General features: G+C 37.6%; 1 protein-coding gene across 1 annotated transcript in view; it reads right to left on the bottom strand.

Annotated features, from left to right (window-relative positions):
- Positions 1–2,615: 2,615 nt before the first annotated feature.
- Positions 2,616–27,323, bottom strand: part of SERPINI1 (serpin family I member 1) — a 75,656-nt gene continuing 50,948 nt past the window's right edge. Inside the window, exons 5-9 of the mRNA XM_084874140.1 lie at positions 25,431–25,635; positions 17,243–17,340; positions 5,021–5,107; positions 3,213–3,302; positions 2,616–2,946 (exon numbers count right to left, since the gene is read on the bottom strand). Coding sequence (XP_084730266.1) covers positions 2,870–2,946; positions 3,213–3,302; positions 5,021–5,107; positions 17,243–17,340; positions 25,431–25,635 — 557 coding nt within the window. The 3' untranslated portion in view covers positions 2,616–2,869. The remainder of the gene's footprint in view (positions 2,947–3,212; positions 3,303–5,020; positions 5,108–17,242; positions 17,341–25,430; positions 25,636–27,323) is intronic.

Here is a 27,323-nt window from a genome sequence, read left to right as displayed (position 1 = left end):
TTCATAAGCTATGCACACGGTGTGTTTGTGTGTGTGTGTGTGTGTGTGTGTGTGTGTGTAGTAATATATTCATTTTAAAATAAACTGAACCATAAGATGTTACTTTTTCAATAGAAAAAGTATATACAAATAACATCAAATGGCAGGGAAAACTTGGTACTGTAAGTATTTTATTTTTAGTCACTCCATTGACATGCTAATAACGGTTTTATTTAAGGGGCATCTGAATTGTATTGAAATATTTTAAGGTAAACATTCTGAATGCTAGAGCTTAATCTTATATTAACTTAAAAAATTGCATTTTGGGCTTTATGCTTGTCTAATGATGTTGACTCTTCCTTATAGGTAATTCATTTAGTTGACTAATAGACATAAGGATATAGCTAATATGTAATGTTTAACAAGTAGAGACCCAGTAATGAGGAATATCACCAGCCCAGAATAACAATCCTGAATCAACATCAGTTAGCCTGATCTGTGTACATTATAGATGAAAACAAGAGCACTGTTCTACAATAACCCCAGCTTTATGAATAAACTATAAGTTTTCTGAGAATATAAGCTGGAAATGATTCAGTGCTAAGCACTGTGTCCTTGGGTATTCATAAATTCTTTTGTGGGCTTTGCCTATAAATGTCTCTATATTTTTAAAGAGTATATTTCAAGTGTTCTAATATGCAGAGGAAGTCTGCACTTTGCCATATGAAGTAACAGGGGAAAAGCTTTAGAGTAAAACCATTTTTCTCATTTTGTATAAGTTCACTGCATTTTTAATGTAGACTACTGCTCCATCCCCCGATTATCTCCAAGTTGTATGAAAACGATACCTTTTCCTGTTTCCATGCATAAACATATCCAACATGTAAACCTTTTATTACCAGCTCGAGTCCATGGACCAACAGCAATGGTATCACCCCACAGGTTGTTAGAAATGCAGGTTCTCAGGTTCCTCCCCCACTCCCGGATCTATTACATGAGAATCTGCTTTATGATCCCCAGGTAATTCTAATATGCAGAAAGTCTGAGAGGCACTAATTTATGGCACTTCATTAATTGACCTAATTTTCTGTAAGTTAACTCTATCTAAACAACCAGTATACAAGTATTCCACATCAGTTCTTCACTTAGCAATAGTCAAGATTTAATGTGTAAGAAAATCACCAATAGAACTTGTTAAAAATACAAGTTTTTCCTCAGAGTTTAAAATTCAATAGGTCTACAGTCAGACCTGGTTTCCCCAAACCACGACTCTCCTGAACTGATTTAAAGTTAATGATAATGTCAATTCTACTTAACAGCTCCAAATCATAGCAAAATACCTAACAGAAGAAAATCACATGCAAGCGGTTTCTGTTAAATTTTTTAACGTTTTGAACTCCTTTTGAAACGATGAATCACAGAATAAAAAATTTGGTATTAAGTGTGCTTAGTTCCATTCCTAGAACATGATGAGATCATTTTTCCCCCTTTTTTTCTCCCCAAACCCCCAAAAGAATACCATTATTTCAGCCAATGGATAACAAAACAATTACTAAAGACCTGCCCCCATTGGAATCAACTACTTCTTGTCCTAGAAATAAGATCAATATATTCTGCAAGTACTTATAACTCTTCAGAGGCCTCGAACAAATGCACCAGGAGCCATCAGGTAACCAGTGGAAAAACAAAAATGTGATACCCCTATTATAGACATTGAAGTTAAAAAGACCTCTTAGAACAAACAAGAACACACCTTGGGTTGGGGGGTTTCAGGGGGGTTCAGCCCAAACCCTATTGATATCTGGTATCTGTACCAGCACACTTTTTTCTAGTTAATTCTCTGGTTACATACACACCATAGAGCATATATTTTTTATTTCATTTATTTAATTAATTAATTTATTTTATAATATTTTATTTATTTTTTTACAGAGAGGGAGAGGGATAGAGTTGGAAACATCGATGAGAGAAACATCGATCAGCTGCCTCCTGCACACCTCCCATTGGGGATGTGCCCGCAACCAAGGTACATGCCCTTGACTGGAATCGAACCTGGGACCTTTCAGTCCGCAGGCAGACACTCTATCCACTGAGCCAAACCAGTTTCGGCATAGAGCATATTTTTTTTTATTATTAATCTGCCTGCATGGTTTACTTTGCGACTTTTGAGAACGTAGTTGTAGTTAGGATTTCACTTACAGCAGCAAAACACGGTGATATACCAGGCTCATCATCTATGCCTGGCTACGGAAGCCACGTGGGTTTTGAAAGACACAGCCAATAAACCATCGCTGTAAGTTCCGGGTTTGCATAGCCCTATTTTTTTTTTCCCCTCTAACAAGCTTTGTCGTGGAACCACACAGAAGATGTTCAGTTTGCATTCTTCTAGATTACCCTATATACCCTCTTCAGAGAAAAAGAAAAACACCATCAGAATTTTTGTGAAGCAATTGTCCCCATGTCACTTGTTACTGCTTGTTATATATAAGTGTACAGTGCTCATTGACTTTGGTGCCTTGAGTCTGCCTGATGATAAAAGATGTAAGATGTCCTTGTCTTAAATTTGGAAAACTCACTGTTCCCAAATTTCATCCAGAGGTATTTTTATTCAACTTCTAAAATAAAAAGCGGACCTGTTCACATGTTCACTATATACTTTTATTTTAAACACCAGCACAACAACAAACACAATGACATGACAAGACTGCTACCTCAATAATACTGATAACATTCCTGGACAAGTTGGCTTATAATTTACATACATTGTTTTTCTGGAGTTATTCTAAATATTATCTTAAGCTATACTGTAAAACACAAATCTTAAACATATGCCAGTTGCAAACATAATGTGCTTAGCTACTATTTTTCTCGTTATTTAAGCAAATATTATTTAAAGCTCCTCGAAATCATGTCCATTTGTGTTCATTGTTTCGGGATGCATGACTCGTCCCATGAACAGGATTGTTCCTGCATTGGGTTGGAAGTGAACAGAAGAGGGGATAAACAAACAAACAAAAAAAAGATAATTGTGTTTAAAAGGGGGATATTTATTTATCTTCTTTCTTTCAACAAGCAATATTCTAAAAATGAAAATATGTTATTTTCATTTTTTTTTCAATTATCACTTAGACATTAGAAATTATCAAATAAACAATGTGGGGAAATGTTCTCAATTTTAAGAAATTATTTTGCTTTAGCCTATTAAAAAAGTACTGTTCTCATAACAGACTTACCTGTTTTCCTATTCCTGATAAGAAAGAAAAATGGATGGTCGACAATCACTTGAGGATACAGCACAGCCATCCTACTAATGGCAATCATTCCTAAGTGCAGAGAGAAGGTAATTACATGTCTGCCATGTGCAGAGACTAATGAGTAATTCCTCCAAACCATCTATATTTAATGCAAAGGCAATGGTTTACGGGAAACACGAATTTAAAGACTTAAAGAGAGAAAAATTATAAAGGTGCTAACATTTTGACTTAACTTTGAACACACACACCCTCCACACACCGCAGTTTCCTATCTCTACCCCACCAAAAAATAATAGGATAGTTTATTCTGCCTCTTATAAAACTTTTAGTCTCAGTCTCAGATAAATACTTAAGTCTTTACTAAAATGATCTTTCAGTTAAAGGAAGAGAGAAGAAAAAAAAAACTAATTATTTTATTCTCAAATCACTATTTCTTTAGTCTGAAATGGGTCTTTTTACATAGCACATTCCCAGACTTCTAGTAAGTGGCCAGGATGGCAGTGATAAAAGGGGAAACACAGCAGTGAGAGACTCAATGTGCTTCCTATAGCTGAAAAACTATTTCCCTGAGATCCTTATTATAAATGATAGTTTTATACTTGTTGCTGCGTGTTTCAATTGTCAGAAAAGGTCACTATTAAATTATGTAAATGTTAAGCTTTCTTGATGCCTCAGACTACTGTGCTTCTATTTCCTCCTGAAAATACTGTTCCGACTCGTGCTATCCTTCAAATGGACAAATGTATGCAGAGGCAGAAATAATGTATGCACACGTAATATTACATTTGGAAACAAATCCAACCAAATAAGATGAGGAAAAAAAAAAAGGCAATGCTCATTTAACTAGGGAAGTCAGAATCATCAAAATGACCAAGGATCTTTTCCATTTTGCTTTGGACACATGGTTTATGTCAAATTCCTTGATTATTGATTTACAATTATTATTTCATTGGTATTACTATTTAGTTAAAATTGGTTATTAAATTCTATCAGATACTCTTGTTTATGTATGTGCTTTTAAAATAAAAACTTTAAGTATATATATTATATATATAATATATATCTTTATATATATATATCTTTATATATATCTATATATCTATATCTATATCTATATCTATATCTATATCTATATCTATCTATCTATCTATCTATCTATCTATCTATATATATATATATATATATATATATATTATGGATTTCAGAGAGAGGAAGAGAGAAAGGAACATCAAGGAGAGAGAAACATTCATCACCTGCCTCCTGCATGCCCCCTAGTAGGGATCGAGCTAATAATCAACGCATGTGCCCTGACTGGGAGTTGAACCCTGACCTCAAAGTGAACTATGACCTCCTGGTTCATAGGTCGATACTCAACCACTGAGCCACACTGGCTGAGCAAAAATCAAAATGTTTCACCAACAAAATAATAAACTAACTTCCATAAGTAATTAGGTAGGAAGAAAAATGTTTAAATGGGCAGCAGGAAAAAAAACCTTAAGAGAGTGAAACAGGCAGCACAGCAGGAAAATCTATCCTACAGAGCTGACAATGCCCTGAGCTCATTTATTATTAGTGAGAAAACAGGACATGGACACTACTGTGCATGGGGCCCTGGAGTGAGTGCACACTTCGTAGCCTACTTAGAAAATCCCAGCTGGTTCAGCATTAGCTAGACTTCTAAGTGAGAGGCGAGCCAGTCTAAAAATGACCCCGCCCCCCCCTCCCATGACTGCTTCAAAAATACAAATCTAAAAATGGTGAGGAGATTGTAGAGAATAGCTTGGCACCTGAGGTCGCAGCAGCCTCGGAGCCCTCTTCATTCACCTCGATGAAGGACTTGTGAATTGCCTTGGAGAGGAAAATCTCCTTATTATCTGCAGGAAATAGAGGACAGGAGCATTTCTTCAGTATCAGAGATAAGAAAGCCCTTAACTCTTTGGTTAACACGATTTGAAAATTATAAGAGACATACTATACTGAACTGATATAGTACATAAACATAATTCTATCAAACATAGATAACATTATAAAGATTACATTTATGATTTGAGAGAACCATCAAAGATGTGTATTCTGATTAGTCCTCACTTTATAGTCTCTTTTCCCCTTCGTTTTTGGTGGTAATTTTCCCATTGTTTATGTTCTGTATGGCCAGAGAAAGTGGAAAGCGGCGCTACTTGAATAGCAACTTCAAATTAGTTCATAGCTCAGTATAAAAATATCTTATGTGTTGCATTCTAACTTAAACGTTAAAAACACAAATGAAAACAGGTAGAAATCCAGATATAACAAAATATGAGGTTTAAAAAAAAAATCTAATCTCTAATGGAAATCTGCCAGACTACTGCCTCTGGACCAGAACTGAACTTTCCTCTGGGTCTCCAGTCTGCCAGCTTATCCTTTATATTGTGATTCCCCAAAGTCTTCACACTGCGAGCCAGTTCCTTAAAATAACTCTTTCCCTTTCTCCTCTTTCCCTTTTTTTTCTCTTTTTCTCCTTTCCCTTCTTTTTCTTTATCTTTCTTTCGATAGGTAGGAGAGAGATACATACATACATCATACACACACACACATATGAGAGAGAGAGATTTTTCCTATTGGTTCTGTTTCTCTGGAAAACCTTGACAACATGTGAAGCCATAGGGAGAAGGCAGCCATCTACATGCCAAGGAAGGAAGGATGCAGAAGAAATCCACCCTCAAGACACCCTGATCCCAGACTTCCAGTCTCCAGAACTGTGAGAAAATAAATGTCCATTGTTCCAGCCACTCAGTCTGTGGTACTTCATTATGGCAGCCCTAGCAAACTATACTAGACAATAGCTTCCAACCTTGGGCTTTCAATTGTCCCCAAGATTAAACAAAACAACACGGTGCCTGAAATACAAAAATAAAACGTAGCTCAAGGAAGCAAGATAAAGAATTACTCAAGATAAAGAATTACTCAAGTGCCCCGCCCTCTGTTTTCCCAATCACTGGAGGTCTGGTTCTAAGGTAAGATAAATAACTTCACTGCTGATGCCCAGCACCATTCAGTAAAAGTACAATTGATTTCTCATTAGGTTGTTTAGTAAGGTTTTATAAGTAACCAAGTCCCATTTACATTTTCTTTTCAAGTTTTCAAAAACACAAATGTCTTAAATGGATAGGGAATGATGTTGAGCAACATTTTGGGTACATCTGTTACATAGCACCTGCTTATTTTGAATAAGTCCCAAGACAACTGAGTGACATCTCTGCACATACTTTTAATAGGGATATTATTTTTTTCAGCTCATATTTAGGATTCAGATTTAAGCACTGAATTATGACTTAGTCCATCTCAAATACTATGCTATCTTCTTCTAGAATGCATTTGATGACTGGAAGACAAATAAAAAGCAATGAAGTTTTTACGTTAAACAAGTATAATTAGCTCTCTCAAATCTAAAAGACTCATTTAAAAAAATATGTATTTTATTGATTTTTTACAGAGAGGAAGGGAGAAGAGAGAGATAGAGAGCTAGAAACATCGATGAGAGAGAGACATCGACCAGCTGCCTCCTGTATACCCCACACCAGGGATGTACATGCCCCTGACCGGAATCGAACTCGGGACCCCCTAGTCCGCAGGCCGACACTCTATCCACTGAGCCAAACCATATGGTATGTCAGCCACATCAATTCACCCAGAGAAAACTGCCTCCAATAGCTCCTGAGCCTGATCTGCCAGCTGTACAAGGCATCTTTAAAGAAGGAATATTGCTCCTTCAACTCTGACCTATGTCCTAAGTATACCTACCTTTTCTAGTCACCGAATCTCTCATATGCTCTCAGTTACCCACACAAAGTGCTGGCGAGAGGAGGGGGATTGCTAGGTACTGTGACAGAAAGATAAAGAAAACAAGGATGCTGAGGGTTTCTTGCAAGAGAGTGTTATGTAAAAAGATAATGAAATGCCTCTCTCTATATAAAAGCCTAAGCAACCGTTATGACAAAATGACTGGAATGATCAGAATAGCCAAAATGACTGGTTGCTATGACGCTGATACCCACTGACCACGAGGGGACAGATGCTCAACACAGGAGCTGACTTCAGCCTGAAGGTCCTGATTGCCAATGGGGCCTGTCGGCCAACATCCCAGTCCCTCCTGATTGGGGCCATGCCCCCCAGAGGCTGGGATGGGGAACCAGGGGTGGGAGGTGGCGTGGATGGCAGCAGACACAGTCCCTTTCCCAGGGGGGCCAAGGTCTGACTTCCTCCTCGGGGCCAGTGGCCAACCTCCCAGGTCTCTCCCCCCAGAAGGCAGGCTCCTATCGGCCTGCCGCCCACTCACTGTGGTGGCAATTGACCTCTACCCCCGACCCTCCTGATATACACCTGTCAGCCAACTTCCCAGCCCCTTGCCCCCCTGCCAGCAGGTCCCAATCACCTGATCAGGGCAGGGCCTAGGGCTGTGATGGGGAATCGGGGGTGGGTGGCAATGGACACTGGCGGCGAGGGAAAGAGGAGGGGGGGAAGCAGGGAGATGGGTCCTGATCAGTCCTGATCGCTGGCCAGGCCTAGGGACCCCACCCATGCACGAATTTCATGCACTGGGCCTCTAGTCTTTAATAAGATGCATGAAAAAGAGAGCATTAACACAAAAAAGAGAACATATCTAAAGATACAGATGAGAATTTTAAAGAATCACAAAAATACTATGTATAATTTTTTACAGATAAATGCTAACAAACTTTATGAGGTGTACTTTACTTACTATAAACTGTATCAGTTTACAATACACAGTTTGGCAAGTTTTGAGAGAGGTTTACATCTGTGAACGAACCTTCAAAAATAAGACATAATATTTCCATTTCCCCCCCAAATTTTTGTGCTTTTATATGCAGATAATTTTGAACAGGTTTACCATTAGCTGGACACTTTTATAGTTATGTATAAATTGTAAGATGAACCAAAGAAAAAAAAAACAGAAGGTCTGAATAATCCAGTAGCCATTAAAGTACTAGTTGAATCAGTAATTAAAAACTTCCCTCATCCTCCAAATCAAAGACTCCAAGCCTTAATGGTTATCTGGGTGATTTTAATCAAGCCTTCAAGGAAAAGATAAAAGTTTCTATTAAAAACAACATTTTAGATGCTAGAAAAAGAATAAAAGTAATCTAAGTCATCTATAGATAGTCTTACCTTGCTATTCGAATTGAGCAAGGGGCAGTCTAAGGAAAAATAAATAACCAAACTCGCCTTAACATGGAGGTATGTGTTTGTTTTGCTTTTTAAATATATTTTTATTGATTTCAGAGAGCAAGGGAGAGGGAGAGAGAGATAGAAACATCAATGATGAGAGAGAATCATTGGGTATCTGCTTCTGGCACACAAAACACTGGGAATCGAGCCTGCAAACTGGGCATGTGCCCTGACCTGGACCATGACCTCCTGGTTCATGGGTCCATGCTCAAACACTGAGCCACGCAGTCTAGGCTGTGTGTGCGTGTGCGTGTGCGTGTGCGTGTGCGTGTGTGTGTGTTTTAATCAGAAAATTAAACCCAGCAAGGTATAGAAATACTTTTTTAAATGAGTTTCAAGGGATGTCATAATGAATCATAAACAACTCTTTCTCGAGTTCACATTGGAGCTTCCTCTGGTATGACCTTATCTAATGCAACCAATTTATGCCAATCCCTGCTAACCCCTCTCCTGCTTATGACTTAGTCCATCTCAAATACTATGCTATATTTTTCTCCCATCTCGCCTTCAGTGTATCACCTACCAGCTCAGTATGCAATAGGAGTTTTTCCATGAGGTTACCGCTGCTTCATTCCTTTCGTATTCTTTATTTCATACACTGTGCTCCAGTTTATGTAAACTTCCATAGCCTGAGGCGCCACACTTACTGCTTTTGTGTCTTTGCTCCCCCAAAAGCAACTTGAACCTTTGTTGTCCGGTAAGACACCTAATTCAAAGTAGATGCTCTAGGAAAATTGACGGAGAACAGCAGCAGAGAGGGGAAGAATACAAAGACCACACACACACACACACACACACACACACACACACTCACACTAAAGAACTCAAAAATCTAATCAAGTAGAAGAGCAAGGAGCAGTGTCATCCAATAGACCAGTGTTATCACATACATTTCAAAGACAGCAAATAAAAGATCCAGGCCCCTGTTTTGACTCCCAGGGGTGACTAACTGCTGCGTGATGGACAATCAAAGGTCTGCCGATGTACACGGGGCCTCAGGACACTTAACCTTCAGAGAAACATTACCAGATTGGAAGCACGAGTAGAAGAAAATGTAACAAATAAGAAATCACATCACAGACACGGAGGAAAAAAAGAGAAAATGAATTTGTTTCTCTTGGGACAAACTTCAAGCAGTCGTATCAAAATAAAATGAGGGCTGAAAATGGTTTAAGCAAGAATGTGTCTGCTGTTACCAAATTTTGGGAGGAGATCAGGTCACTCAGGGATACTGACGTTAGCAGCTTCCTATGCTTGCCCTCCAGTTTTGCTCCTGGTCCGGTAATTGTGTCCATCAGGCCCTCTTTCCCTAGAAGCCATCCAGTTACGCCTCCAGGGCCTGGACCCTGTCTATTCTATGCATCTTCTATCTAGAGTTTCTTTCACACTCCCAGGCACCAAGTAAGCACTCAGATATCTGATGAATCAGAACATGAGGGGAACTAAAGAGATCTATTTTACACTGATGAGCTCATTCTATTGGTTTGAGAAAAGATGAACTCTTCTCTAAGAAAGAAAATAAATAAATCCAAAATGAACAGACACCAAAAAAAATGAAAATCCATACGCTGGCCCCAAGCAGTCTTCTCCTTCTGGCCACAATAGCATTGCTGCCAAATGGCTGGTCCTACTTTCCCCCGGGCAGTGGGGAGCCAGGCTTTTCACACGGATACCATGGGATCTGGGCCAGCAAAGCCTAGCGTCCCCAGAGAAGAGCTGGGCGATAATTCAAGCTCTTCCAAAGACAGCGAGGCAAAATACTCAGGCATTCATTCAGTCACCAAGCAAATATTTACCAGGTGCCCTATTTGTAAAGAGGTATTGTGCGGGGCCCATATAGGCTCTGAGTATCTGTGATTAACATAATGCTGGCAGGATGGTCACCATGCGTGTGGATGCCGCTACTTCCTTTGTGGCAGGGTTCCCAAACACAGCCAGTTTAAATAGATTTCTGCGTCATCAGGACATGCTTAAAATAACAAAACCAAGAGCATTCCATAACAGGCCCCAAAGCTAAATATTTTAGTTACTAAGATAATTTTAGCTTTAGTCCCACCCGTGAACTTTAGGAAGGTTCCTAGAATTTGAGCTCCTTTAGGGTAGGAATAGTGTTTGTTTTACCTGATGGATTTCATTACAGACAAGCAAATATTCATTCATTCATTCATTCATTCATTCATTCATTCATGTACTAAGCACTTCTTATGTTTCAGCCATTGTTGATGCACTGGTTATACCAAGGTGAACTAAACAGTTCCTTCCTCATGGTCGAAAGCAGACATCAAATGACAAGGGCAATTAAAAAGCAAATCAATAAATGACCACACTTTCAGGGAGTGGGAAGTGTAATTAAGAAATAAGATTAGGTGATGTGTTGGCCAGTGACAAGGGTAGGGCAGAGGAGCTGCCTGAGACAGGGCATTAGGAAAGGCATGTCCAAGAAGGTCAATTTGAGCTGAGATCTAAAATTACAAAGGAGTCAGCCATGGGAAGCCCTGAAGATAGAGTTTTCAGTGCAGAGACACATACAAGCCAGGGGTGTTCAAGGACTCAGAAGAGGGCCTGTGTGACTGGAATGTGGGGAATGAGCAGGGCTGGAGGTTTGAGAGAAGCCCCCACCCCAGGGCCAGCCAGTCTAGCACCATCCCCTCACCACACCCATCCTGCATCTATGCTGGGCCCAACTCAGTGCTGAGTTCTGAAGATAGAAAGAGTCTATGACACATGATCTCTGAATGCATAATAATCTGGCCACTCAGTGTATATCCTATATAATAAAAGGCTAATATGCAAATTGTCCCCTCAACCAGGAGTTTGACCAGCAGGCAGATTGGCCAACCACCCATGTCCTCTCCCTCTGGCCAGGCTGGCTGGACCCCACCCATGCACCAATTCATGCACTGGGCCTCTAAACACACACACACACACACACACACACACACACACACACACACAAGCACACACACACACACACACTGAGTGGCCAGATTATTATGCATTCAGAGATCATAATAATCTGGCCACTCACTGTAGTCCCTGCTACTGAGGAGCTCCAAGGCTAGAGACAGAGACAGGCATGTAACAAACAATCTAAGAAAAACTTTGCATTATGAGAGTCCAGATGAGGGAACATCAATCATCTAGGAAGGGATCGAGATATCTGTGGATGCTTCTGCGAGGCCTTGACATTTGGGCTGGTACTTGAAGAACAGCAGATGAGTGAAAGTCAGAGAAGGGGACAAGGGCATTCCAAGCAGAGGATTATACTTGCAAAATGAGGTAAGCAGTGGGGATGATGTAAGGCCCAGTGGGAGCCTGGCTTATAGGAGCTGGGGAGTGGTGGGGATACACCTGATCTTAAGAGTTTGTACCATGATGCTAGAGAGAGGGGCTTTGTCCAGAAGTAATGGAACATGTCTGCTTTGGTCTTAGAACATACCTGCAGCAACAGCAGCTGTGAAAGGTGAATCAGATGAGCAAAAAAGGCAGGGGCAGAAGTTCAAGTGTGATGACTGCTGCAAGAGTCTGGGGAAAATAGCAGGAGCAGACATGGAATGATGGCACCAGAGGAGAAATACAGCCCTCTGGCTTATAGGTGTAAGGAGAAAGAGAACAAACCAGGGCAGGAGGGAAGAGTCAGTCCAGCATAAATCTAAGCCCTGGAGTCTGACCTGAATACGGCTTTTTTCTGTGTATTCTTAACACTTGTATTTTATTGGCTCCTTTATTAACACTTGTGCTTTATGCTGAAAGATTTAGTAGTCACTTTTTCCTTCCTTACTCCTTCCAAGAGGATTATCTATTACCCCAAATACTGACAGTTACTCATTTCCATTACAAAATAGCCCTGCTTTATAATAGGATCCTCACTGCAATGAGATGAGTATTTGAAATTGAGCCTGAGAAGGAAATGATTCTTGGCAACCCTCTAGAGTCTATGTTTATTGTGGGAGTCTTTACTATGCTATATATTAATGAAATTAGCGTCAAAAACAATGGACATCAAATTGAGATAAAAAAAAACAAACAAACACAATAAACACAGAGCATCTCATCTTACTCATGCCTTCACTCAGTAAGTCCCTTTAAGCAGCAAGCACAGTGCTGGGCGCTTCCCAAGCGTCTATGAGGATCAATCTTTGGGAGTTTCAAATTCTAGTCAGGGGATATCCGACGCATAAATAATGATGAGATCAGATGTGATATGTGGCATACATACAAGGACAGAACATTTTAAAATTGAAGGAGCGATTACTTCTGGTTGTTGTAATCACAGTGGCTTGATAAAGTTGGAGATGTTTTATTTTATTATTATTATTATTATTATTATTATTATTATTATTTTAGAGAATTACAATGATAGCAATGGTGTTTCTTTTCATATATTTTATTGATTTTTTTTTTACAGAGAGGAAGGGAGAGAGAGAGTTAAAAACATCGATGAGAGAGAAACATCGATCAGCTGCCTCCTGCACACCCCCTTCTGGGGATGTGCCCACAACCAAGGTACATGCCCTTGACTGGAATCGAACCTGGGGCCTTTCAGTCTGCAGGCTGATGCTCTATCCACTGAGCCAAACGGGTTTCAGCGAAGTTGGGGATTTTTATATCGGTATTTCATCAAGTGGGGGGCCAAGGGGATATGAGGGGCAGAGCGAGCGTTCAGTTTGGCTGAAGCACAAGCCACACAGAAGGAATCAGACAGCTTTGGCTGGAGGAGCCCAGGTCTGAATGGCCCCCTGAGCAGAGGACGATGCACTGCAGGCTGAAGGGAGGCTGTGAACAGGAACTGGAATGGCTGAGAGTGAGTTTTAAGGGGATTAATCTTGGCAGTAGTAGATAAGAGGCAGATAAGACCGATTAAGTGGAAGAGAGATTGGAAACCATTTAGGAGGCTATTGAAATAGTCTAGGACAGCAGTAATGGGAGTCTGAAATGAAGGCAGATGCCTTGAAATAGAAAATAAAGGAGTGGATTCAAGAGGTCCTAGCAAAGGCTTCTCAAGACACTCTTTCCCAAGAAACAGGAGGACGTGAAGTAGAGTTGCTGCTACTGCTGTTTGGGTCCACAGCTAACTCACATTTGCTATTTTTGAAGATAAATATTTTATCACATGATCTAAGAATGCAGCAGCTTCACAATAGTACCTAGTTGTTTTCTGGGTGGTTCAGAATTTACAAAACCTATTAATCATGCTATTTTTAGAGCATTTCTTAGTTTTTAAGTAAGAATCTTAATTGAAGAAATAATACATATCTGGGGTAAAATTCCAAATGAACAGTACACAGTATGTGAGACAGAACCTCCACACTTAAAATATCTAACAATCTCTGTCCAATATTTGAGAGGCAACTACTGCTATTACTTTCTAAGACATTGTTCAGAAATGTTCTATGCATCTATTTTATTTTATTTTATTTTTAAAGTATTACAAATAGTAGTACATATAAAAGCTTAAATACATACCTATATTCTCTTCTTCCCTCTTTGGATCCAATGCTACCACTCTGCTTTTAAATGATTCCCTCCTCTCTGCTTCCACAACTCTCTCTCTAGTATAGGGTTTCTCAACTCATCACAATTGACATTTGGATAACATCTTGTTGTGGGGCTGTCCTGTGCCATGTACATCACAGGTTTATAGAGAGCATCCCTGGCCTCTGCACCCAAGATAGTGTAACACTCCCCAGTTTTGACAACCAAAAAGGCCTCCAGCAGCTGGCAAATATGCCCTGGAGGGCCAATTATCCTGACTGAGGACCAATGCCCCAATAAAACATTTCTATCACCCTGTGTTTCATTAAATCCAACTGTTTATGTTCTCTTCCAAAGTCTGTATGCTTCTTTAGTGAAGGTATGATATCTTGATCATTTCTTGATTTTTATGACATAGTACTTTGCTCACACTGTCCACTTCACAGAGTTGTTAAATGAAAGAAATAGACATGGTGTTGAATATAATTAATGTTGTATATCTTAAGCACCATGAAATTCTCATTAAAGTAGAAAGTACTAATATGCTAATAAGTTTCCAGGGTACTTGTGGGGGTTACTACTCAAATGTCATAGACATTTTCATCATTATTGGGAGGCAAAAAACTCAACAGGTGACAAGAATACCAGCCATGTAAGGTAGAGCATATGATGCCAAATAAATGATGCAGGGATCAAATGGTATTGAATTTAGAGGAAGCTGAGAGGCAATTCATATATTAACGTGTGTGTGTGTGTGTGTGTGTGTGTGTGTGTGTGTGTGTGTGTGACGAGAGAGAGAGAGAGAGAGAGAGAGAGAGAGAGAGAGAGAGAGAGAGAGAGAGAGAGAGAGAGAGAAGGATGTATTAGTTGACATGCTGTGGCTACTAAGACTCTGGCAAAACTTGAATTTAAGAATTAAAGAGTTCCCACTGAAAGCTTGAGATACAGGCTTTAGATCATTCATCAAGCTATCCTGAGGACATGAACAAGGTAGGTATGGGGCTGCCCAATTCTGGATTTCTTACTGAAGTTTTAGGAATATATGTCCCAAGAAGTGAAATGTGTAAGGAAAGCTCTTCTCTCCTTCCCTTCCTCGTTTGTTCCTTTAGTGAACATCTACTGTGCCCAGGATGTGTCGGCCCCGTGCCAGGAAGGGGAGATGCAGCAGTGAGCAAGGTGCAGAGAATTCAGTTCTGATGGAGGTTTGATCAAATAGCAGGGACTTCACAGATATCCGATACAATATGAACTCTGAAAGATCCTACCGCTTTTTCTAATCCCCCAACCAGCTGCATTCATAATGTATATCTATGCTCTCGTGTCTCTGTACACAGCAAAGGCAATTAAACATTACCTTATAGACCTTCCAGATATGCCAAAAATTTTAAGCTACACTGACCACAATAATTGACTTGCCATTGCAGTGCTACTCCCTCAGGACTGAAAAGCAGCAGACAGTCTATGTGTGTGAAATAATGGCCTAGATATTTGGGTGGGACAGTGAGAGTGAATCTCTAATCAAACTGAAAATACAGCCATGGTCACTAAGCAGAATGCAATTATCCAGTTGAAATCTGGCCAGAATGGTAGATAGATTCTCTCAGTTCTTAAGAAAGGGAGCACAGACCTTTAGATTATACTCCACTTGAGCCATGAAAGTATTTCTGACTCAAGTTCAAAGGCCCCCTTTACCTTTTGCATCTCCACCAGTACCACCTTCTTGACAATCTCACGGAAGAGTTCAGAACGTGTCACTGGATATGAGTCATGAAAACCTTTACTCAAGGGAAATTTAGTTCCTTCGTGTGCATAGCAGACATTTAGAGAAACTTATTAGCGTTTCGCAACATAAGCTCTCTAAATAAGGGGTAGAAGATGTGGCATCGGACACATCAATATCATCTCACTCCTGGAAGTTCAGTGCGGCTTAGAAAACAGTCTGCTAAGTCCTACGTCTAGGAAGGCAAGGCTTTCTTGATTTGTAGACTCCTTGAGAATTTATTGAAAGCAATGAATGTGCTATCCCGGTGTTCTCTCTCTCTCTTCCTCCCTCTCTCTCTCCCAGTCTTCAATGGGAAGGCTTACTATATGTAATTTCAGGGATGAAGACCTTTGAATTCAGTCCATGGTTCCTTACACTCCAGGTTTAGAAGCTATTATTTGGCCAGCTTGATTGTCTGTAGGTTGCTACTTCAGGAGAAGAAAACTAAATTCTCTCCTGCAACTCATGTACTGCTAAGAAAATATTCTACCACCTCAGCTCTTGCTAGATGGAGAATTTGGTTCAAAACATAGCATATAAAGAGGTCTTACATGTTGAGTTTCTTTTATCTTGCGATATATTTGACTTTATCTCATAAAAAACAGATTGTTTTTATTTTCTGCTTTATAGAAATGATAGAAGACAATCATTGTATAAGTTAAGTCTCAAACTCACAGGTAGCTTAATTCTATGATAAATATCTTGGGGTTGGCTACTTAAAGGCATTTCCAAAAAGATTTTGCATATTCTAAGTACTTTAATGTTAGTAATATAGTATGATATTTTACAATTAACAAATTAGGGCAACTTAATCAAATTATTTCAAGTGAATTTTATTTTCTTGGAATATTTAAAATAAATTACTTAATATCTAACATGCTGGGTATGTTTTGAAGCTACTTCTTCAAAACCAATGTTTTTTATTGAAGACTTAGAATAATATTTACATCATCTCACTAAGTACTATTTTAAAAAGTATTTAGTTCTCACAGTAGAAACTCATTTATCATCTCTTCCTCCTTTCTTTTCTCTATGATTTATTATTTCCGGACATATTGAGATTTCGATCAACACATTTATTGATTATGTACTCTGCAAGGCATTGGATCTGATGATATGAGAAGTTCAAAGATAAGACAGGTCTTCTGGAGACTATAATCTATTTTTAAAGATAAAACATGAACCAGGATAATATAAACTTAATGTTTTGACTATATTTATAATTTTGCTTATAGAAATTAAACATAGTTATTATATTTATCTGGAAAATATACTTTATCTCAGAAATCCACAATAAACAAATAATTCAACATCCCTTTAAAAAGCTTTTATGAAATAACATAATAGAAAAAGAGATGAGAGAGAAACATCGATCGGTTACTTCCCATACACACCCAGACTGGGAACTGAACTTATAACCTGGGTATGTGCCCAGGCCAGGAATTGAATCTACCCATTTCCAGGGTATGGAATAATGCCCCAACCAACCAAGCATTAAGGGCCAGGGCAAAATAACATTTTTTTTTAATTGGTGTTTGTTTCCTACCAGTCAAGGCTGTCAAATTTGCATTTTTGGTGAAAACTTCAGTTATTCCAAGAGCCTTCAAAACATCTTTTAAATCAATTTCCTGTTCCACTGCGAACCTGGAGAACACAAGAGGGAAAATTGGTCACTGCATATTTAAAGTATTCCTTTATAGTATCTTGTTCCCTGGGTCGAGAATAAAATGTTAGATATGTAGATGTTTAAAGCCTGTTTTATGAGGGAAAATTTATAGTAAAACTGGCTTTTGACTGCAAATAGTATTTGATTGTGGGAGGTCTCAAATGGAATAATATAACAGGAGAGTATTAAATTAAGTAGGAAAATACATAATAAGGACACAATACCATTATATATGGTGGAATAAATGAGTTTTGAGATAAAAAAATAATTACCATAGTATTATGTAAAATTTGTACATAAACAGTTTTCTTCTTTTTTTAAAATATTTTTTATTGATTTTTCACAGAGAGGAAGAGAGAGGAATAGAGAGTTAGAAACATTGATGAGAGAGAATCATCGATCGGCTGCCTCTTGCACACTCCCTACTGGGGATGTGCCTGTAACCAAGGTACAAGCCCTTGACTGGAATCGAACCTGGGACCTTTCAGTCCCTAGACCGATGCTTTATCCACTGATCCAAACTGGTTTCGGCTGTACATAAACAGTTTTTAAGTCCTTTGACCTATACTAAATATATATATATATATATATATATATATATATATATATATATATATATACTGGTAATGATTAATCACATATTTCCCCAAGATGCTTCATTCCATTTTTAGTATCCTGGTCAACTTTCTACCCAATGAGCCAAGTTCTGCTATAAAATAAATACATCCAGCATTTCAACTCCATGTAACTCACAGAAAGAAAACATAATAACTATCATGTTTAAAAATATGTATGTTTTCACTTATATTAACCTCTAGGACATAAGTCTGTTTTCATGGTAGCATCCCACAAAAATTGTTAATCAATGAAAGTGAGTTAAAAATTATATCTTAAAAACTATGCATTTTTATAATTATACAGAGATTTTAAAATCAAGAATAATAGATCTTTTTGTTCCAATGAATTAGTATACATAATTAATATATTATATGATTTGTGACACATAATTGTGCCTCATTTTTCTAAAAATAAATACATTATTTAAAAACATAAAAATATGAACAGTGGTCATAAACAGAACATTAATTTAAAAAATGGTTTTCACAGAAAGCCAGATTGTTACTAAACGAAATCTCTCCCAAACCAATGAATTGTATGAATTGTACCACTCATCTTACTAATAAAAGATATGGACCAAACATGGGTGAATTAACAAACAAATGCATTTGTTAAAAGCAAAGGGTTTTAATACTTTAAAATATATATATATATTAAGAAAGTATTAAATATATTATTGATTTTTAAGAAAGTATTAAATATATTATTGATTTTTACAGAGAGGAAGGGAAAGGGATAGAGAGTAAGAAACATCGATGAGAAAGAAACATCAATCAGCTGCCTCCTGTGCATTCACTACTGGGAATGTACCCACAACCAAGGTACATGCCCTTGATTGGAATCGAACCTGGGACCCTTCAATCCACAGGCTGACACTCTGTCCACTGAGCCAAAGCAGTTAGGGCTTAATACTTTCTATAAAAAGTGAAAACAACTGGTTAGAACTAAATGTGCCTCCTGATCAATGTGGATGAAAACATAAATTTTAGGCAATGACTGTGTACCTAACAGAGCTAAGTGCGATAGTCACTAACCGTCTCAGCATCACTTCTGACCTCCGGTTTTAAGAAGAGTGACAAGGGAATGATTGCTATAAATGAGACAGACACCAAGAGGAGTGATTAGTTTTAGCAGGTCTATGTTTATGAAAAAATCAGAGCAAAAGACAAGGAAATGTACAGCAAACGTACTAAACTAAGTACTAAATTTTATCTATATACCACATTTTAACTTGGACTTAATGCTTTTATTTTTTACAAAAAGTAGATATCTATTATAAAACTACAAAAGGGGATGAATGGGAAATTATGGAATATCTTAGAGAATACATTTGATGACTTGATAAAGGTTTTTGTGTGTGTGCTTTATTATTATTATTAATTTATTTTTGATCACTTATATGGAGCTTACTATATAAGAGTAGAAAAAACAGTAATATAAAAAACAGTAGAAAAAACTGCAGCCCTTTGAAGTAGGTATTGTTGTTATTATTATTATTATTATTATTATTATCATTATTATCCCTAGTTAAAAGAAGAAGAAACTGAGGGCAGAAAGATGAAATAACCTGACTAGGCCATGCAGCTAAATAAAAGGCAAGACTGGTCAGGGGTCCAGGTGGCACGGTATTTTCCTGATTCTCCTAAAATAGAAAGGAAAGGGAGATGTCAGGACAGAATTCTCTTTACCTCTTAAAATTAACTTGTTTGTTTCGCAATTCTGAGGCCAGCTGTTTTGGTGAGGACAGCAATTTAGCCAGACTTTCGTGGGCAAGGTCCTTGATTTCCATATGCCTCAGTTTTGGCATATGGAAAATGGCAATAATAATAATACCCACTTCATAGCATTGTTGAGGGGATTAAGTGAGATTTCTCAGTCTTATGATGGTGTTGGCATGTAGCAGGCATGTGATAAATGGCAATACGGTTAATGGTTCTTATTATATTGAAATTATGTATAATAGTCACATTATTATACTATTAAGATGTGTGAATTTGCATTTTAGTGGTGATGAAGTAACTTGATTAAGTAGCTGTATTAATCCCTGCTATTTTCACTGCAAATTAGTCAAATCTAGTATCTTTTTTTTCATTTTAATATTTGTAGTATCTGCATAGGACAAAACACATAGGTGGAAGTGAAATCAAATTATGAGAATGTTGTTCTTAATATGAAGACAGGATGTAAACTATTTCCATTTATTCATTCATCCTCTTCCTCATCAAGCTATTCAAGAATAACTATTATTCATTTAAAATATATTCCCCCCTTAATACAGACTAATATTAATATAAATATTCATTATCTTTTTTTATACTGAGTGCTTACTATGTCACAGGCATTATGTGGATCCTTTTATGCACAGTATTTCCTTTAATCATCCCCATGACAATCTCATACAACCCTATGATACAGGGATTATCTCTAGTCAACAAAAGAGCCCCCAAAAGCTAAGCAACTTGCCCTAGTCACACAGCCAACAGGTCATCAAATGAAGGTATGAATTAAGGTCTTTCTGACTGCAAAGCCCCCCAAGACTAATCACTATAATTACAACAATGGTTTATTTAAAAACAACTGCAGGCAGATTTTATATTTCACCCACTAAATTTAAAAATAAAAGGACAAACTCTACTTTAAAAAAATACCAAATGCTTTAATAAAGGCATACAATGAAATGGCATATCTGCACCTTTTTATCTGAAGAAGTTGAAGAAGTATATGGAGGGCAGAAGCATCAGAGACTGAGTAGATATGTGGAGCAAATGTTACAAAAAACAAATATATATTACCTTTAATAAAATTTATAAGTAATTAAGAAACCAATCAAAGCCTTTGTCGAAGAACCTAATTAAAAACCATTCGGTTAAAGAACAAAATCAAACGGCTTATGAATTAATTTTCTTTTATAAACATGAAACTGAAGTGCTTTATTAGTAGGCAATCATTTCAAAATAACAGCATGGGTCCCAGCTACATAATAGTAACAGAGAATCACTTATCCTTTGATTTCTCTCTGGTCACAACTGATAAATCTGAGCCTACAAAATGACAGAGTCAAAGACATTACAGCCAGGGACCTCTGCCTTAATATCTTTCCACTGTGTCATTTTGTAGGCTCAGATTTATCAGTTTGTAGGCTCAGATTTAAGGTACTGGATTTTGATTTTAGAAAACTCTTCTTATACCTCAGCTACATCAGTAAATACTGAAGAGCCAGAGCATGTAATGAAGAGAGGGATGTTCATGAGAACCAGTTTTTAAAACTTGTACCTAGAGAAAAGTATATATAAGACTACCCATACGGTAACAGAAGATAAATACTAGTATTTAAATTGTACATTGAGCCCAGCCGATGCGGTTCAGTGGTTAAGCATGGACCTATGAAGTAGGATGTCACAGTTCAATTACGGGTCAGGGCACATATATCTATACTAATAAAATCTTAAGTGGTCCTTGTGTCCTTGTGCGATATCCTCAAGTCATCATAAAATGGACACCACAAGATGGCCGGCAGGGGAGGGCAGTTGGGGGTGACCAGGTCTGCAGGGTAAGGCAGTTGTGGGCGATCAGGCCAGTAGGGTAACAGTTAGGCATCAATCAGGCTAGCAGGGGAGTTGTTAGGGGGCAATCTGTCAGGTAGGCAGAAGTGGTTAGGGGCAATCAGTCAGGCAGGTAGGTAAGCAGTTAGGAGTCAGCAATCAGCAGTCCCGGATTATGAGAGAGATATCCAACTGCTGGTCCAACTGCAGGATTGGGCCTAAACTGGCAGTCAGACATCTCCCAAGGGGTCCCAGATTGAAGAGAGTGCAGGCTGGGCTGAGGGATACCTCCATAGTCCTGCACAAATTTCGTGCATTGGGCCTCTAGTATATCTATATTAGCCAAACTATTTTTGTTACCATGGGTAAATTGGAAGACTATCTGACAATTTCATTTGAATCTTAGAGATGTATGCTTGTGCACAAACCTTATGGAATTCCACTGGATTTGGCAATATCACATAATTATAGCAATCTTACTGTCTTCTAAGCAGACTTCTTGAATTTTGGATAAAAATACACTTTAAATTTACTATCTGATTCCTGTAAGATTTATTGTTTGGGAGGGGTGGTTAACACAAATACAAAAGTTATTGTCCCATCTTTCTTCTCCAATGCCCTGAAATACCCTATACCTCTTAAGGAAAGCATTTTACAGTTTTATGTATAAAATGTAGTATAACAGAAAGTAAAGTACCTGTCAAGCAGAACAAGAATTGGTCAAATTACAGAAATGCAAAGCTCCTTTTTTTTTTTTTTTTGGTAATAATTTCCATATGAATAAAATTACACAAACCATTTAGACAGACACTTGAGTGAACCTAGAACACAGCTATCAGAACAATGTTACCTTTGCTAAAATTGGGTCACATAAGTCATTACCTTTATCGAACATTTTGTGGTCCTAATGCTGTAAAATGGAGGGGGTGGACAGTTTCCCATTGATTATTACTGACACATTAGTATTTGAAAATAGCCAATCTCTTGAAAAGGGAAACTAAATTTATCTTTCCTCTCATTTAGCCTCCCTCTGTATGCATTAGCCATGCAGAGGGAGAGTTCACAAAATTCCTACAGAAATGGATACATGGTAATCAGCTGTGCCTACTTTAGTAACAGGCATTAATATGAGCAAGCAAGCTAAACTATTTCATAATTGAAGAGTATCTCTTAGAATATGAAAAATTAATTTTCTTCTGCAGCCACGTTCAGTTTCTCAGTGGTTAGAACCTGGAGGCCACATTTTCTAGTGAATACGGTTGAATTAGAACATGTGATATGTCAGCATTCATTTACAATTCTGTTACAGTTCTCCTAAGTAACTTTGCATCCTCACAGAATTAAGCATTTGGAGATGCTGCACTTAATGCATGAAATTCAGTAAGGAGAGCATTAGCACTGTACTGATGTTCTCATATTATCAAAAAGAATTCATGTCCAGCTGATGTGACTCAGTGGTTGAGCGTCAACCCATGAACCAAAAGGTCACGGGTTTGATTCCTAGTCAGAGCACATGCCTGGGTTGAGGGCTCAATCGATCCCCAGACAGCTGATTGGTGATGTTTCTATCTAATGATGTTTCTATGCCTCTCCTTCCTATCTCCCTAAAAACCAATAAAAATAATTGAAATAAAGAGAAATTCATTCTAAAATTCAAGGAAAAACATAAGAGTAATAATCAAGGTCTCTGGATGAGAGTTTAGATCTGATTTAGGTATTTAAATTTAGTAAATGTTCAAAAGTAAATTCTTTTAGGGTTAAGATATATTGTTTATATATTCAGTGTGTATCCATCAATTATATAAATACTAGAGGCTTGGTGCACAAAATTCGTGCACTGGAGGGAGGTATCCCTCAGCCCAGTCTGCACCCTCTCCAGTCTGGGACTCCTGGGATTGTCGTCGGACATCCTTCTTACAATCTGGGATTGCTGGCTTCTTACTGCTCACCTGCCTGGTTGCCTGATTGCCCCTAACCACACTGCTTTCCAGGCTGATAGCACCCTAACTACTTCCATGCTCACTTAATTGACACCTAACTGCTCCCCTGCCAGCGCAATTGCTCCCAAATGCCCTCCCCCGCCAGCCATATTGTGACAACGTGGGGTGTAATGAAATTACCCTTTTGTAAGTCTTATTTTTAAATCTTGTGATGTAATGGCATGAGTGTCCATTTGCATATTACCTCTTTATTGTATAGGATATATACATATATATACACACATATATGTATATTATATGGCCTTAGCTTTATTTGTCAATTATTCACTGGCTACCTCTTTCTCCGTGAGCATAGTCATAGTGGAAACTTGCTACATAAATGTGTTATCATGGAAAGTTATGCAAAATTAATATTTTATCAAAAAATAAAAATAAATATTTGGAGTATGAATACTTTAATTTTATATGTGGACTAAGAAATGTATGGCTATTTATTATGTATGGGTGTACATATCTTTCTAGCCAAACCTGTCTATAGTTCTAAATAATCTCCATCAACATAAAATAAACACCAGCTAAGTTTTTTGAGAAAAAAAAGCATGTATATAAGATATAACTTTTAAATAATTCCTAAAATTAGAATATGAATGAATGTTTAGTAATTCAATTTTAATACTAATATCTTACTTCTCATTTTTCAATGTTCATATTAATTAATCATATTTGTATAATTTTCTTAACATGGAATGAAAGTTAGAAGTGTACTTCCACATACACACATATACATATGTTTATCTGTTGTTTATTTGCATGTCTTGTTTTCTAGTCCAGAATTTACACGCTATGGTTGCTTATAAACTTGTTTTTTTTATAAGTTGCTTATAAACTGGTCTCACTCCCCTACTAGGTTTTAAGCTATTCAAGGACAGAATAAATATCTTCAGTGGGGTTTAATTTTGCAAACACATTTTTACCATGGGGGAGAGATCTGATTGCAGAAGAACTTACAGAAGTAAAGTAAGACTTACAAAAGGGTAATTTCATTGTGGGGTGGTAGCGTAAATGTCTTGTCACAATAGGGAGATGCATAAGTGAAGACAAAGTGAGGGTCAACTGCTCATCAGGGGGACTCATGGAAGGCTTCCTAAAACTGGTACCAGAGCTGTACCCTAAAGTTTAAGTATATAAATCTGGCAAAGCAATGCAAAGAGGGCATTTTAGGTCAATGCAAACAATATTCATAGAGACCCAGAGGCATGAAAAGAGCATGATGCCTGTGGCATAAATACAAGCACACAGATTATACATGCTACCAGATGTTTGCTGTGCCAGTGGCCAGAGGTAGGGTTGAGGAAGAGAATGATAGTAAATACATCAAGGCCCTGATTGGACCTTACTCTTTTGGCCACAGGGAGAATTTTATGCTTCTTCCTGTTTCCTAATGGTTGTATCTTGGCACCTAGCACAGGGACTTGCTTGTTCTTTTGCCAACCAATGTAAGAGATTATTTTTCTAGCTATAATCAACTTTAAATATTAATGAAATACAGAAGACTGTCACTGCAAATTATATTCAGAGACAATCTATTGGAAAATCTATTAAAATGAATTAAGAATATTGACTCATATCTGAAACTAGGTGTTGGTAAATTGTACTGACTAAATCAATAAGTGAGCCTGTGTCTCTGGGCAGGACCACATGAGAATTAAAGAATACTTTGAAAAAAGGAGGAGAAGAAAAGAAGATTTAGAGGAAGAAGGGGAAAAGGAGGAGGGGGAAGGAAGAGGAAGAACAGAGGAGGAGGAGTAACAGGAGGATGAGAGAGGACAGAATAGGACTAGTAACAGGAGGAGGTGAGTAACACAAGACTTAAAATTCAAAAGTAATGGCAAGCGTTTCCCTAGGTCAGAATCTTCATTGTATCCCTCCCTCCATGCTCTCAGAGGGAGTCACACAGGAACCGCTCACCTGGGCAGGTACACTTCCACTTTCTGCTTCTTCACAGAGTTCGCCCATTCTTCAATCAGCTGTGCTTTGAGCAGTGGCTCCAGAGTGGCCAGTGGAACCTCCTGTCTGGACAACACCAGCATCATACTTATCTCATCTCCCTCATATGGTATTTCCAGGACCTGGTAGATACCACCAGCTTCATTGGAGCCGTCACTAAATTCTCCTAAAAAGAAAAGACATGTGATAAAAGGGCCCATGTCAGAGCCGAAATAAAAGGTTTAAATTTGTTACAACTTTTAAAAAAATAAGTATATACAATATAAGAAATGTTGGCATCCAAGAAAAAGGTTTGTTTAAAAACAGACCTTGAAATTCAAGTGAATCCCAAGTCCTCCAAAATTTATTTATTTTAGAAATCGCAGAATTAGTTCATATTGGCCCTAACATGTTTTCTAGACTTAGTTTATATTTTAAGGTGATATTTCAAATAAATATAGATATTAAGGCTATTATTAGAAACAATGAAATGTTCTGGGTAGAAAAAGAAAGTCCTAAATCCTATACCACATTTACCAATAGCCACCTGATTACTAAGAAGGGAAAAATTGACCATGTAATACCTGGTACTCTATTAATACCACAACTAAAAGTTTTGAGGCAAAGGTAGCATAGCTAAAATAAAACCCATTGCTTTCTACAATAGCTACGGTAGATAGTGTGTTTGTGGTGATTATCACCTTCAAATTAGGTAATTAGGTAAATTAGATAATTGGCTTTGTGTTCTATAAACTTAACTAAATTGACAAGGCTTTCATACAAAGCTGAGGCAGTCTTTAAAATAAATGGTCCTGCCACAACTTTATAATTGTCCTCATTTTTCAAAAAAAAAAAAAAGTAATGCTTTTGTTGTGAATATTTTCCTATAATTGATCTAGGGCTCTTAAACTTCACATTAATCATTCCAATTCTCAAATAAATAGGTATTTTCCTTTTTAGTTTTTACAGTTTAACTTGATTACCTGTGATTATAATGCTTTACTTTTACAATGTATTGGTAAATAAAATACGCTAGTAGTTATAACATATACTTAGCTTATAGTTATATTTCTGCATAACAACAAACTCTTACAGCTTAATGCAAGGTGTAGGAAGGATTCACACCTAAGACTTCTATAAAGTTTAATGAAACATCTTTGAAAATAACACAAAAATACTGAATTGTATCATAAATTATAGTCACTAAATAAATAAAACTATGAATAATTTTGTCTGCCATACATACATAGGTGTGAAAGCAAAATTTCAAAAAAATGATTGTAATTCAAAAAGTTATAAAGTGTCAAATCAAGAGCTGGGTGAAACATTTGGACCAGTGGAAATCACACCAGAGCCTATGGCTTTTTTTAGTAAATAAATAATCTTACCCAAGAATTTTTATGTGAACAGTCACTTTGTAGGTGTGATAAAATGTATAAATGAATGAAATGTATTGAAGAGCTGCACATAATATTCATAATATTCACTCAGGATCTAATTAGAGGCTTGGAAAATGGAGCTAAGAAAATTTAGTTTAAACTAAATTGACAAGAACTTTAAGTACTGAATATTTCATGTTCTTTCTTAAAAAATTGTCAAGCCGTAGCCAGTGTGGCTCAGTTGGTTGAGCATCATCCTATGCACCAAAAGGACACTGGTTCGATTCCTTTTTAGGGTACATGCCCAGGTTTTAGGTTTGATCCCTGGTCCGGGTACTTATGGAAGGAAACTGATTGATGTCTCTCTCTCTCTCTCTCTCTCTCTCTCTCTCTCTCTCTCTCTCTCTCCCTGCCTCTCTCTCTAAAATAAAGAAAAACATATTTTAAAAAAGAAATGTGTTGATATACCTCAAAAAGAGAGAAATAAAAGCCAAAA

The sequence above is a fragment of the Pipistrellus hanaki genome, assembly GCF_964339955.1.
Source record: "Pipistrellus hanaki genome assembly, chromosome: 2".
Lineage (NCBI taxonomy): Eukaryota > Metazoa > Chordata > Mammalia > Chiroptera > Vespertilionidae > Pipistrellus > Pipistrellus hanaki.
Note: the sequence above shows the minus strand (reverse complement) of the source record. Positions and strands in the feature narration are given on the sequence as shown.